Source organism: Pleurodeles waltl, chromosome 8, assembly GCF_031143425.1.
Source record: "Pleurodeles waltl isolate 20211129_DDA chromosome 8, aPleWal1.hap1.20221129, whole genome shotgun sequence".
NCBI classification, from domain to species: Eukaryota; Metazoa; Chordata; class Amphibia; order Caudata; family Salamandridae; genus Pleurodeles; species Pleurodeles waltl.
In genome coordinates this window covers 735,906,742-735,921,535 of record NC_090447.1, presented here as the reverse complement: position 1 = coordinate 735,921,535, position 14,794 = coordinate 735,906,742, and the positions used below count along the sequence as shown (strand labels likewise).

The 14,794-nt window shown below is 51.3% G+C and overlaps 1 protein-coding gene across 1 annotated transcript in view; it reads left to right on the top strand.

Moving 5' to 3' along the window:
- The window catches only part of PROS1 (protein S), a 377,349-nt gene that overhangs the window by 242,124 nt on the left and 120,431 nt on the right, over positions 1 to 14,794 (top strand). Inside the window, exon 8 of the mRNA XM_069204917.1 lies at positions 560 to 681. Coding sequence (XP_069061018.1) covers positions 560 to 681 — 122 coding nt within the window. The remainder of the gene's footprint in view (positions 1 to 559; positions 682 to 14,794) is intronic.

Genomic DNA, 14,794 nt, shown 5'->3' with positions numbered 1-14,794 from the left:
CTATTGCGAATCGGTATTTGGAAGTCGAGGGCCTAGTCCCATTCCAACTCATGTCAATTTTATGATGCATATATCCTAACTGTAATTAATAGGAAACATATAAATCACTTGATTCAAAAAATCTAATTTAAAATAACATGTGCACACATTTAAGCAAGGGTTCGGTATGTTGTAAGTTAGCATATTATTAAGTGCAAATAAATGATGAAATGATGATGAGTTTGCATCACCAGTGGCCATCGATTGCATACATAGACAGTGTGGCTGAGAGCCTCAAAATAGTGCTAAAATGTAGTTGCCCAAAAATCAGCAGCCAAAATGAACAAGAAGCCCATTTAATACCCAAGGTGAAGATTTCAGCATGTGAGTACTACAAAAATGAAGCAGAAATGTTTCCATTCAGGGTTGGGCTCTTAGAAGTTTGTATGGAAACATAGTTCTACTGCGGAACACTAGGCTAACAGAAGGTGTGCTGTCTTTCATTTGTCATTGTTTAGTACAACGTGATGTTAAATGCAGAACAGAAATCTTAACCAATGTGTTTGTTTTCTCTCTTAAGACAAGGATGAATGTGCTGAAAACGTCTGTGATCAAACATGTGTGAACACTCCTGGAAGTTATGCCTGCTACTGTGATGGAAAGAGAGGCTACAAGCTGACTAAAGACATGAAAACCTGTGAGGTAAGACTTCATGCATTGAATGTCCTAGTTTCCAAAGAAAATGTATGCAACTGATTTGGCCGCAGAGTTTAAACCGCACATTTATCTAAAATTTATGGCTTTGGATTTACCAAAGTGGCATCCATTCTCAAGGTTAAATGGAGATACATTTGAGCTTTTCAGTTGTATAGCTTCACAGGGATTGACCTATATGTTGTGAATAACAGTACTCACTATGTGATCTGTAATAGTGTTTCTTTATGTACCATTTTCAGGTAACTGTGGTAGATCGATAACAGTCAGACACAGGGGAGTTGTGACTATATAGCAGACAAAACTGCCTAGAACAAATAGCAGAAACTATAGTGTTGCAGCAGTCATAGAAATGGCCGCTAAACTGCTATAATTTCAGCAGTACTATACAGAAATTGGAGGTGACATAACACTTGGAAGGAAGTGAAAAGTCACAACTATTGACTCTAATTGTAGACTACCCTATTCAATTTCTATTTTTTTTTTTAATCCATCGTCTAAAACTCAAGGCTGCAATAGGATAGTAAACAAGCAAAAAATACCAATCCGCTACTAGAACTAGCAAAAGCTAAATCTAAGGCTTTCTCTAAAAATACTTTTTGTGATTTTAGTTGTATGTTGTTTTGCAGTTTAAGTTGTTCAAAAGGGATTGTGAAGCAGTTTACACGGTTTTCAAGCAGCGCTGTAGAAGTACTATTGTTATCCTATAGTGACGCTCTGCTATTCATTATTACCAGCTGTGAAAATCAAACCATAAATCTCAATTACTGTATATGCTATGATTTGAGCAACAGTATAATTAAGCATAAGAAAACCACTACGAATAAACGTTTGGCAAGAAGAACTGGTTGGCTAGTTCACAAAATCATTTACATACTAAAGTGCCCTTACCGAGAATATTTGCCTTACTCTGATTTCTATGATAACATTTCCACCATTATTTTCAGATCATTACAAAAACTGCAAGTTTTTGACTCGTGAATGAATGAATTATTAAAAACATATTTCACAGATTTTCTTTTGTGGAGTCTAACCCCACCTTATACCCAGAAGCTCCAAAACCCATTACATAACACTAAAAAGCTCCTTGGAAGAAGTTTCACGGAACTGTTGACTGATGAAGCAGTAATAAATTATGCAGAATACCTTCCAGGATGGCTGCCATGTGTAGAATCAGTTAACAAGTAGTGCAGAAGCGACAACACTGAGGTTTGAGTGCTCACAAAAGCACATTGAAATAGATGCTTCTGAAAATAAAGCAACTTCTTAGGTCCCGGTACAGACAGCTTAAACTTTCTGTACCCAGACCTATTTTCCAGTAGATAATGTCTACTGAGATTGTGCTTTAGGTCAGCCCATTGCTAATGCTTGGACAGATTTGTTGGCAGTCTCAGTTGTCTCCACTTGACTGAATGGTGCGCCTCCCTTTTCAAGTGTTTGTCCCACCCAAGAGCATTTAAGCCTCAGCATTTCAGTTCTGATTGTGCCTTTCCATTACTGACATTGTGCGCATTTAGTTAAGTATTTTATCTTCCACTTGAAGCACACTGTGGGAGTGCCTGTTTTGTGTTCTCTTGCTCTCTCCCATTGCCTTGTTTCCCCCTTCACTTTCCCCTACCACCTGTCGCGATCCAGTGTTGCAACTGGACTGGAGCAAGATGGTGTCCGTGTAGTTGACGGCTGATGGCCCCCCCTGTACGGCGGTCGGACGAGTTCAGTGCTACAACAGATTCGAGGCCGCGAAGACGGCAGTCGAGCCGCGTGCTTGGTACTGCCTTCACTTTGTCCTCCCCCTTGCTTGCGGAGACTGCTGTATTCCAGGGCAGGCTTCCGGGGCTTCAGGTGACACGGAGACGCGGAGCTGTTTTCCGAGTTTTCACTGAGTTTGGGATGGCCAAATATCTGTGAGTAGGTCTTGTGCAGGGGCAACATTAAAGCCTCCCGGCGCTCTACTAAAGTAATGTAGGGTGCAAAAAGGACTTTGGCGCTACGGATTTTGTATTAGTATTAAGGCAACTGGACGGTGTAATATTAATGTTGACTGGGCTCTGTCATAAGGAGGGGGCGTCTGAGAGGGTGCGGCTCGGCCCTTTTGATGGTACTGTATGGACACCGACTGGGTCACTGAGAAGCACCGTTAATTCTGTAGTAAAGGAAACAGAGCACTGGGATTGGATAATAAGAAGGATTGCAGAGCTAATTAGTGCCTGGCCCTGGTTTTCAAAAGTGGAAATGGCGCCCCAAAAATATACTGAACATTGGAGACAAAGGGGAGGGGGCCTGTCAGACATCTGTAGTGAAAGATGTCAGTGACGGAGGCTTGGCTGGCAGGCGGTCCGCTTTTGCATAGACTAAATTAAGTAGTAAAGCCGACGCTGGGACTGTCAAAGATGTCAAGGACGTGCCTAGGGGGGGCTCAGCCTGATGACAAGGGGAAAGGCAGATCACAGCCCGTTATCAAAAACTTTTTGACCAGAAAATGGCATCGTGAACCCTACACCTCTCTCTAAGGATACGCCAACTTGTATAAGGGAGGATCTAGAGGCAATAACTCATAGGGAGGAGCCCCTACAAGCTAAAAGTGGACCCTTTGGGAGCAATCTCCCCCCTGACACGCCACAAGACGGTGGTGGGGTGGTGATTAGATGAATCTATCAATCAATCAATCAGCACATTTATAAAGCGCACTACATACCCGCTAGGGTTTCAAGGTGCTGAGGGGGGGGGGGGTTGCTGCTACTGGTCGAAGAGCCAGGTCTTGAGGAGTCTTCTTAAGGTGAGTAGGTCTTGGGTCTGTCGTAGGTTGTTAGGGAGAGTGTTCCAGGTCTTGGCGGCGAGGTAGGAGAAGGATCTGCCGCCGGATGTCTTTCGATGGATGCGGGGGACGACAGCGAGGGTGAGGCCTGTGGAGTGGAGCTGTCGGGTGGGGGTGTAGAAGCTGAGTCTGTTGTTCAGGTAGGCAGGTCCGGTGTTGTGGAGTGCTTTGTGTGCGTGGGTGAGGAGCTTGAATGTGATCCTCTTGTCTACGGGGAGCCAGTGAAGGTCTCTCAAGTGGGGTGTGATGTGGCTGTGGTGGGGTATGTTGAGGATCAGTCGGGCGGAGGCATTTTAGATGCGTTGGAGGTGTCGCAGGTGTTTGGCCGGGATGCCTGTGTAGAGTGCGTTGCTGCAGTCTAGCCTGCTGCTGACGAGGGCCTGTGTTACTGTTTTTCTTGTTTCTGTCGGGATCCACTTGTAGATCCTGCGGCGCATGCAGAGGGTGTTGTAGCAGGAGGAGGAGACTGCGTTGACTTGTTTTGACATGGAGAGGGAGGAGTCGAGGACGAAGCCCAGATTGCGTGCGTGGTTGGTTGGTGTCGGTGGGGTTCCTAGAGATGTTGGCCACCAAGAGTCGTCCCAGGCAGAGGGGTTGGGTCCGAGGATGAGGACCTCCGTCGTGTCCGAGTTCAGTTTCAGACAGCTGCTTCTAATCCATTCGGCGATGGCCTTCATTCCCTTGTGGAGGTTGGTTTTGGCTGTGCGCGGGTCCTTGGTGAGGGAGAGGATGAACTGGGTGTCGTTGGCATAGGAGATGATGTTGAGGTCGTGTTGGCGGGCCACTTGTGCGAGGGGGGCCATGTAGATGTTGAATAATGTTGGGCTGAGGGATGAGCCCTGGGGTACGCCACAGATGATGTTGGTGGCTTTGGAACAGAAGGGAGGGAGGCAGACTCTCTGGGTTCTGCCGGAGAGGAAGGATGTGGTCCATTCGAGGGCTTTCTCTTGTATTCCGGCTTCGAGGAGGCGTGTTCCTAGAGTGCAATGGCATACCGTGTCAAAGGCGGCGGACAGGTCCAGGAGGATGAGTGCTGATGTTTCACCATTGTCCATTTGGCGTCTGATGTTGTCTGTGGTGGCGAGGAGGGCGGTCTTGGTGCGGTGGTTTCGTCTGAAGCCAGACTGGGAGGGGTCCAGGATGTCATTGTCTTCGAGGTGGCGGGTCAGTTGTGTGTTGACGATTTTCTCGATTACCTTCGCCAGGAACGAGAGTAAGGAGATGGGTCGGAAGTTCTTACGGTCCTGGGGGTCTGCCTTGGGCTTCTTAAGGAGGGTGTTGATTTGGGCGTGTTTCCTGCTTTCCGGGAATGTTGCTGTTTCGAAGGAGATGTTGATGACCTTCTGTAGTTGGGGAGCAATGGCTGCGTCGGCTTTGTTGTACACATGGTGAGGGCATGGGTCTGACGGTGATCCTGAGTGGATGGAGTTCATGAACTTGCGTGTCTCTGTGTCGCTGACGTTGGCCCAGGAGGTCAGGCGGTTGGTGCGGGTGGTGTTTGCGGGGTGGTGTCTGGCGTGGTGGGGGCGGCTGTGGTGTTGAAGCTGTCGTGGATGTCGGTGATCTTTCGGTGGAAGAAGGTGGCCAGTGAGTCGCAGAGTTCTTGAGAGGGTGGAATGTCATTGACGTTGGCGCTGGGTTTGGAGAGTTCTTTCACGATGCTGAAGAGCTCTTTGCTGTCATGTGCGTTGTTATCTAGGTGGTCTTTGAAGGAGGATCTCTTGGCTAGTCTGATCAGTTGGTGGTGTCTGCGGGTGGTGTCCTTGTGGGCCGCGAGGCTGTCAGGTGTGTGTTCGGTGAGCCATTTATTCTTAAGTTTCCGGCAGTTGCGCTTGGAGGTCTGGAGTTCTTCGGTGAACCAGGTGGCTTTCTTGGTGGCTTGGTTGTTGGTGGTCTTCTTGAGTGGTGCGAGGGAGTTGGTGCAGTCGTTGATCCACTGTCTGAGGTTGTGGGCGGTGGTGCCTGGATCGGTGGGGTCCGTAGGCGGGTTCTGAGCAAGGGCGCAGGTCAGCTGGTCTTTGGTGACTTTGCTCCAGTGACGGCGGGGTGGTTGTAGGGTGCGGTGGTGCTTCACCTGTTTTTGGAAGGTGAAATGGATGCGGCGGTGGTCGGTCCAATGGAGTTTAGTGGTGTGGTTGAAGGTGACGTGGGCGCTTGTGGAGAAGATGGGGTCAAGCGTATGGCCGGCTGCGTGGGTGTGTGCGGTGACGAGTTGTCTGAAGCCAAGGTTGGTGAGGTTGTCGATCATGGTGGTGGAGTTGGGTGGTGTTGTTGTTCTTGAGGTGGAAGTTAAGGTCCCTGAGGAGGATGTAGTCCGTAGAGGCGAGTGTGTGGGTGCTGGCGAGGTCAGAGATGGAGTCGCTAAAAGGTGCCCGTGGTCCAGGGGGTCTGTAGACGAGCGTTCCTCTGAGGGTGGTGTTGGGGTCGGTGTGTATTCGGAAGTGAAGAATCTAGGAGCCTAAAGGGGCAGATGGCGCTGACTGAAGTTTTTACCAGGGTACCTGCTATTGACAGTACACAAATGCAAACGGAGGAGTATAAGCAAGGCACTCAAGACACTCATGACACTGTTGATAAGCCCTTAGAATCCCATATTAGGAAGGGGGAAGGATTAAATCTAGTAGGTGATGATGCTGTCAAAGATTCGGAACTGGAAATTAGTAAATCTGGAAGGGGCGGAAAGAATATTGGCCCTCATTACAACCCTGGTGGTCGGTGATAAAGCGGCAGTAATGCCACCAACAGGCCTGCAGTCACAAAAATGGAATCATGACCACGGCGGAAACTGCTCATACAGACAGCCACTTTAACACACCGACCTCCAGGGCAGAATCAACAAGCACCACAGCGGTAACTGCCAACAGCCAGGCGGAAGACAAAGTGCCGCCCACTCTATTATGACCAGCCTATCCGACACATTTTCCGGGGCGATACCAACAACATCAAAAGCCTGGCAGAAACACTGCACAGAAGGGAAATGACTCACCTCTGGAGACTCAGGGAAAAACCACGATGCCATGGTGCCAGAGTTGCAAATTTTTCCCTTGCTCGTCATACCTTCTGCTACATTATGAACAACAACGCCGGCAAAGACGACCACAGTGAGTACTTTCGCCTAGCACACAAGGGAGGGGGGAGGAAAAAGAGAGTGACACACACATGCAACACAAACCCCCACCCCCAACACCATACACACAACCAGAAGCAGCAACAGAACATATCTGCCCCGTACCCCTCAGGAATAATGCAAGGACAAAATGATTTGAAGAAAGTGAGGTTAATACGATAAAATACTATGAATTAGTGTATCAAAATCAAAACGTATATACATATTTACAAATGTAGGGACACTTCCCAGTCCTCAATGGCCGTGGGCCACAGGGCTACAACACATAGGCCAAGGCCCCACCTTACTCCTGCAACAACACGGAAAGAACACTGCATGGGCATCAGGTCAAAAATACACAGGCACCTCAGGGGGCCGGGGAATGGGGGGTACCTCAGCCGGAAGATGGTACAACACCACTGGTCCTGGAGGGGGCAACATGCCCTGTGCGCTGCCCTGGGGAGTGCAAGGCCACAGTCTCTCAAGAGGGTGGTTTGCCCACTGCTTGGTCCTGGGGAGTGCACGGCCACAGTCTCTCGAGTGGGTGGTTTGCCCACTGCTTGGTCCTGGCGAGTGCAAGGCCACAGTCTCTCAAGTGGATGGCTTCTTCCACTGGTTCTAGAGGGGGCATTGTGCACATTGTGCTTTTTCCTGTGGATAATGGGGTGAGTGGATGACTTCTCCACTGGTTCTGGAGGGCGCATTGTGCCCAGTGTGCTTCTTCCTGTGGAGGATGGGATGAGTGGATGGCTTCTCCACTGGTTCTGGAGGGAGCATTGTGCCCAGTGTGCTTCTTCCTGTGGAGGATGGGGTGAGTGGATGGTTTCTCCACTGGTTCTGGAGGGGGCATTGTGCCCAGTGTGCTTCTTCCTGTGGAGGATGGGGTAAGTGGATGGCTTCTTCCACTGGCTCTGGAGGGGGCATTTTGCCCTGTGATGCAGATCTTGGGAGTGCAACCTGGGTGTCAGACCCACATGATTTGCAGGGGCCAGGCTGCACAACAGCCCATGGATGCTGGACCACTCCCTGTCCGCCCGCGGTGACGGCCGCTCAGTGGTGGCAGTGGTGCTGGTGGCGGTGCTGCCAGTGGTGGGGGAAGGCTCCAGCCCTTCCCCTGCAGCCTCGGACGGCTGAACCACCATGGTTGGTGGTGGGGGCTCCCAATGAGTCCCAGCACCAGGCCTCCTGTCCTTACTGCCTGCTGGTGCAGGCCCCTTGTCCTTCCTGTCAGCAGCCAGTGATTGCTCCTTGCCCTTCCCTGTAACAGCTGCGGGTGCCTTCTTGCCCTTCTTGAACCAGCTGGGGGTGCCTCCTTGCCCTTCTTGAACCAGCTGGGGGTGCCTCCTTGCCCTTCCTTGACACAGCTGGTGGTGCCTTCCTAGCCTTTCTTGCAGCACCTGGTGCAGGCACCCTTTCAGTGTGGCTGCCTGGTGCCCGGGATCCTCTCCCACCTGGAGTAGCTGTCAGCACTACTGTGGCCGGAGACTGGGTGGCTGATGTGCTCACCTGGGTTCTGACCACCCTGGCCCGATGTGAAGGACGGGGTGGGGGGGAGTGGTAGGGAAGACGTCAACGGTGGAGAGGAAAAGCTTCTTATGGACATTGGGGTGGGAAGAGGGTGAAGGTTTGGGAGTGGAGGAAGAGGAAGTGGTTGTAGGAGGTGTCAGTCTGCTGTGTTTGGGTATTTGGTTGTCGGTGCATGGGCTGGATGCTGTTATGAGGTGGGTGGCTGTTGGGTGTCTGAGTGCTTGCGTTTGTGTACTTTGGGAGAAGGGGGCACAAACACAGTGGGAGAGGACAGAGGGTATGTGTGCATGGATGTGGGGGTGGTCACTGTCAGTGAGGGGTATGTAGTGATAGGAGTGATGCTGATGGTGGGAGTGGATGAGGATGTAGTGCATGCAGGTGTGAGTGTAGGCACAACTGGGAGGGAGGTGGACGAGGAGGAGGAGGGGGACACAGTGGAGGCAGTGGATGTTGATATGTCTGATTCTGGATGGTGTTTGTGTGAGTGCCTGTGGTATGATGTGTGGTGCTTGTGCTTGCCTGAACCACTCATGTGTGTTGTCTTGTGTGCATGCTGGTCTGCCTGTGTGCTTGGGATAGGTTGGTGTTGAGGGGAACGGGATTGGGTAGAGGAAGTTGGAGGGGGAGGCTAGAAACAGGGACAATGGCTGCCATCAGAGAAGAGGCCAGAGCCTGGATTGATCTCTGTTGGGCCGCCATGCCAGTGTGAATGCCCTCCAGGAATGCATTTGTCTGCTCCATTTGTGCTGCCAGTCCCTGGATGGCATTCACATTGGTTGACTGCCCAACAGCGATGTATCGCAGGAGGTCAATAGCCACCTCACTCAGGGCAGCAGAGCTAACTGGAGTAGGGCCTGAGGTGCCTTGGATGAAGGAGATGCCCACCCTCCTGGGTGAGCGGGCACGGGAAACTTGCTGAGGGGCTGCTGGGAGGGTGGTGCTGGTACGGGGGTAGCGGCTGTACCTGTAGTTGGGGTGGGCACAGAGGTGTCTGCCGCCACCAGGGAGCTTCCATTGGAGGAGGTATCACTGTCCGAACTGTCCCCTTCAGTCTCTGCCGTGGTGCTCCCCTCGCCCTCCGTCCTACTGGTGCCCTCAACATCGGTGGATTCGGCCTCCAGGGCCCTGTGGGATTCAGCTCCCTCTGTCGCTGGTGCCTCTGCTCCTCCGCCAGATGATGCTCATGCACATAAGGACAGGGTGACAAAACAAAAAGGGGGGGGAGAGACAAAGGGTACACTTGGTAAATGGCGCCAACAATACCACCGTTGGCGTACACGACACTCACACACAGGGAACAGTCCTACGCACTAGGCAATGCACTACCAGTCACAATGCTAGTCACCAGCCCATGGACATGGACACCTAATGCCAATTGCAGCATACCTGGGATCCACAGACCCCTGCCCAGTAGTGGATGCCTACTTGATTGGTTGGAGGAAGTTTACATCCGGCCCTGCCCAACATGGGACCTACCCTGCAATGTCCGGCCTGGCCTAGGGGCACCCGCAGGCCCTCATCCCCCACCCAGATACCACCCCACCAGGCGCAAGTAGTATATTGGGGCACTGTACTCACCCCCTTTGTGGCTGCTGTGATGCTCCCAAGTGCCCATCCAGTACGGATAGGCCACCGCCAGTATGCGGGCCAACAGCAGGGTCAGGGTTCGACGGACACCCCTTCCTCTATGGGAGGCCATTCCCGGCTGGGCCTCCGCTGTCTTCCGTGCCCAGTGTCTCGGGTCTTCCCACCATTTCCAACAGTGTGTGCTCTGCCTGCCGTAGATCCCTAGGGCCCGCACGTCCTTGGTGATGGCACGCCATATACCCTTTTTCTGATGGGCGCTGACCTGCATGGAAATGGACACAGGGAAAAAGATTAGTTGTACCGTCCTGCCTGTTAAACTCATGGCCCACCATAGCCCTTCACATCCCCTTATGCACAGACACGGCCACATATACATGCAGCACACTGCCCAGGACCCTTCTAGCAACCCGCCCCTACAAGAGGCCTTCACATACAGCACTCCATGCATTCATGCCACATGCATTGTGCTCACAGTGTACTCACCTGTTGATCTGGAGGCCCATACAGCATTCGGTACTGGGATAGGACCCCATCCACCAGTCTCTCCAACTCCGCCACAATGAAGGCAGGGGCCCTTTCCTCAGTGACATGAGCCATGGTCGATTCCAGACACAGGTCACAGCAGTACATACAGTGTAGGTTCTCTCCTGTTGTAGGTCAGGTAGCAAGTGAGCGAACAGATAAAAAATGTCAGTCACGTCTGCAGCGGTGCGTACAGTCACCGCCGGCATACATCACCATTGTCTGCTGTAACCCATAGGGCCCAATGATAACCAATGAGGAGTTGCATGGCAGTTCTCGACCGCTTCCCGCAACAGATCACAAAGTCAGCGGAATTACCTCATTTCCACATGTCCCTCCATACAGGAAAGGTGGATGCCGTTTCAGGGGTGGGGCAGGCCATGGCACCTAACTGCCTCACAGTACACATAAGCACCATTCGGACCTATCCAACAATATACTGTTACAATCACAACATGCAATGAAATGTAGTGTTTGGAAATATGAGATACTGACCAGCTGCTCACCGTTCTGCCCAATAGATTGCAACCGCTACGGATGAATAGGAGATGGAGACATCCTCCCGTGTACAGACCCCTGGTGGACTTAGCAACGATGGAGGACAGGCACAATATCCTCACCTATAGACTGGACAAGACCACAATCACGGAGCTATGTGCCCAAATGGAGCCTGATATCTGCTATCCGTCACCCGACCGGGATCCCCCTCTTGTGCAAGTGCTATCAGTGCTCCATTTCCTGGCAACTGGCTCCTTCCAACTGACAGTGGATTTGGCAGCAGGAATGTCACAGCCAGTGTTCTCAGTAGTGTTGACCAGAGTGTTGTCTTCCATGACTAAACACATACGCAGCTATATCATTTTCCCCCACGTGGAGGATTTGGTCGTAGTGAAGGCTGATTTCTATGCAATGGGACATATCCCCAACATTATTGGAGTAATTGATGGTGCACATATTGCATTTGTCCCCCCGTAGAAATGAACAGGTGTTCCAAAATCAAAAGTGCTTTCACTCAATAAATGTGCAGATAATGTGGCTGGTGGACCAGTACATCTCCCATGTCAATGCAAAGTGTCTTGGGTCTGTGCATGATTCCTTTATCCTGAGGAATAGCAGCATCCCATATGTGATGTCTCAACTCCAGAGGCACCGGGTGTGGCTAATAGGTGAGCCCTGGTTCCCAGCCAGTGGATGTTGGGGTATGGGTATGGTGTGGGCCATAAGGGTTAGAATGTGGCTAACAGCTGTCCCTCGATATGTGCAGGTGACTCTGGTTACCCCAACCTCTCATGGCTACTGACCCCTGTGAGAAATACCAGGACAAGGGCAAAGGAAAGTTACAATGAGGCACATGGGTGAACAAGAATTATTATAGAGGGGACATTCGGCCTCCTGAAGGCTAGGTTCCGTTGCCTCGATCTCACAGGTGGTTCCCTGTGATACTCACCCAAGAAGGTCTGCCACATCATTGTGGCATGCCGTATGTTGCACAACCTTGCCTTGCGTCGCCAGGTGCCTTTTCTGCAGGAGGATGAGGCTGGAGATGGGTGTGTGGCAGCAGTGGAGCCTGTGGACAGTGAAGATGAGGAGGCAGAGGATGAGGACAACAGAAGTGCAATAATTAGTCAATACTTCCAGTGACACACAGGTAAGAGAGTGTAACTTGACTTTTAATTGACCGTTTTGTGTTTGACATTGTCACTGGCAGGCTGATTTCCCACTTCTATGGCCACTCACTGTACCGTTTAGCATCTCTATTTGCAGATATTTGTGCCCCACTTTCGCTCCTGGTGTTGACTGCAGCCAACTTCAGGTCATTCCTATTTATACATTACTGTACAGTTGTATTGCAGTGTTTATACCTTGTTAAACGGATACATAGTTAAATCATTTGACATACCCCATACTTGTATTTTTTCACAAAGGATGTTTTTTTAAGTGCTAATAAGTAGAGGGGTGTGTGCAATGGGCTGGGTTGATGGTGGAGGAAAGTCCAGGATAAAGCCCAGTCTATGTGGATCACAGGTGCATTGTCCAAGGGGGGCTAGGAAGGGGAGCAATGGCAGTTCAAGGTGGACAGGGTGAGACATGAGGGTGACATTCAGGAGAATCTTATTTCCTGGCGGGGTTTTGGCAATAGTCTCTGGCTTCTGCCTGGATCGCAGGGACTATTTGCGGGGTGGTTCTCCTTGTGCAGGGGGAGGGGGTGCTGGTGGCCTGTTGGACCTGTGGCAGGGCCTCCTGTCCACTAGCAGCAGTGGAGATGGAAGGCTTTTCATCGGTTGTGCTAGTGGTAGGGGCCCGGTGGTGTGCCACTGCCTCCCTCATAGTGTTGGCCTTGTCTGCCAGCACCCCTGCAATGGTGACCAGGGTGGTGGTTATGTCCTTCAAGTCCTCCCTGATCCCCAGGTACTGTCCCTCCTGCAGCTGCTGGTTCTCCTACATTATGTCCAGTATCTGGCCCATTATCTCCTGGGAATGGTGGTATGCTCCCAGGATCTTGGAGAGTGCCTCCTGTAGAGTCGGCTCCCTGGGCCTGTCCTACCCCTGTTGCACAGCAGTCCTCCCAGGTTCCCTATTGTCCTATGCCTCTGTCTCCTGAACTGTGTGCCCACTGACCCCAGATCCCTGATCCCCTGGGTTTGTGGGGTGGCTTGTGGTCCCTGTAGTGGAGGACACACTGCTGATTGACGTGTCCTGGGGACGGAGGTATGGGCCCGCTGGGTGGATACTGTGCTGGTGTTTCCTGAGGGGGGAGGCTCTGTGGTGGTATGGGACTGTGCCTGGGTAACTGACTGTCCGGAGATCCCTGATGGGCCAGGCTGGTGATCCAGATCCAGGCATCCAGAGCTGCTGTCATCACTGTGGGCCTTTTCTTGGGGGTGGGGGAGGGGCGAGATGTTGCTGGTACCTCCTCTCCGGTGATGTTGGGTAGGGGACCTGTGAAGATGTAAATGCAGTGTTATTATTTCTGCGTGTGACATCTTGTGCATGGGTTTGTTGACCTCTAAGGTTGTTTTTGCCCTGCCAGCTTTGCCTTCTGCGAGTTATTTGGTGGGCTATTTGTTTCCCTCTAGTGTGTATGCAGTGGTGATAGGTGTCCATGCAGGTCTGTGATGGGTGTCCATGCATTGGTGTTGCATGCAGGGCTTGGTATTGGGATGTGTGGGTTGTGATGGTGGGGTGTGTGGGAGGTGGTGGAGAGATGGGAGTGAGGATAAGGGTAGGGGTATGTGATGGCATGTAGGTAGGGGGGTGATAGTAATAGAGATTTGATTTACCAGAGTCCAGTCCCCCTCCTACTCCTGCCTCGCCCTCAGAATGCATGATTGCCAAGACTTGCTCCTCCCATGTTGTTAGTTGTGGGGGGAGGAGGTGGGGGTCCATTGCCAGTCCTCTGTACAGCTAGTTGGTGTCTTGCTGCTGTGGATCGCACCATCCCCCGTTGGTCGTTCCACCTCTTCCTGATGTCATCCCTTGTTTTGGGGTGCTGTCCCACAGTGTTGACCCTGTCCACGACTCTCCGCCATAGCTCCATCTTCCTTGCAATGGATGTCTGCTGCACCTGTGATCCGAATAGCTGTGGCTCTACCCGAATGATTTCTTCCATCATTACCCTTAGCTCCTCCTCGGAGAACCTGGGGTGTCGTTGTGGTGCAGTGGGTGTAGTATGAGTGATGTGGGTGAGGGTGTGTAGGGTAATGTGTTGGGGTGTGTGATGTAAGGTGCGTGGATGGTGTATAGATGATGGTGGTGTGTGGCTGTGGTCTTGTCTGTTCTTGCTATCTCTCTTGTGGCACTTGTTTGTATTCGTAGAGGTTTGTGGGTAATCTGTGTGTGTTTTATAGTGGTGTGGGTGTGTGAATGGGTGTCAGGTGTGTATAGTTTGAATTGTCCAATGTGGTGGTGTTTTGTATGTTTGTATGTATTTTGAGCGCGGCGGTATGTAGCACCAATGGTTTACTGCCATTGAATGTCCACCGTGGTGATTCGTGTGTCAAAATGTTGTGGGCGTAGTTCTGTTGGCATAACGGTGTGGATTTTGCTATCGCCAGGTTATCACCGACCTTTGGGCTGATGGACTTGTTTGTGTGGCTGTATAGTGACGGATTGCTATGTGTGTGTCATAATATGGGAGGCGGTGATCCGCGGCGGTATGTTGGCGGCAGTCAGCATGGCGATAAGCGGTACTTACCACCAATGTCATAATGAGGGCCATAGACTGGTCTAGGGACGGAGGAGATAAATTCTACTCACTAACTGAGGATTCAGAAGCCCTTAGTAGTGGCTGTAATCAGAGTGAAGCCGAGACTGTATCATCGGCGGTAGGACCCACAGTGAAAGTGCAGCGACACCCCAGGTGCATAAAATAATGGTCGGGCTCAACCAGTGGAACAGATCTCGCAGGATGGAGTGCTGCGGCGCTTAAATGGGACTACTCAGAAATTAGACTTGCGAGTCTGGAGAAAGACCCTAAGGATGACACGCCTCCCAACGCCAATGCAGGCAAGAAGTGCCAGAGTGAACCAATTAATAACACTGCT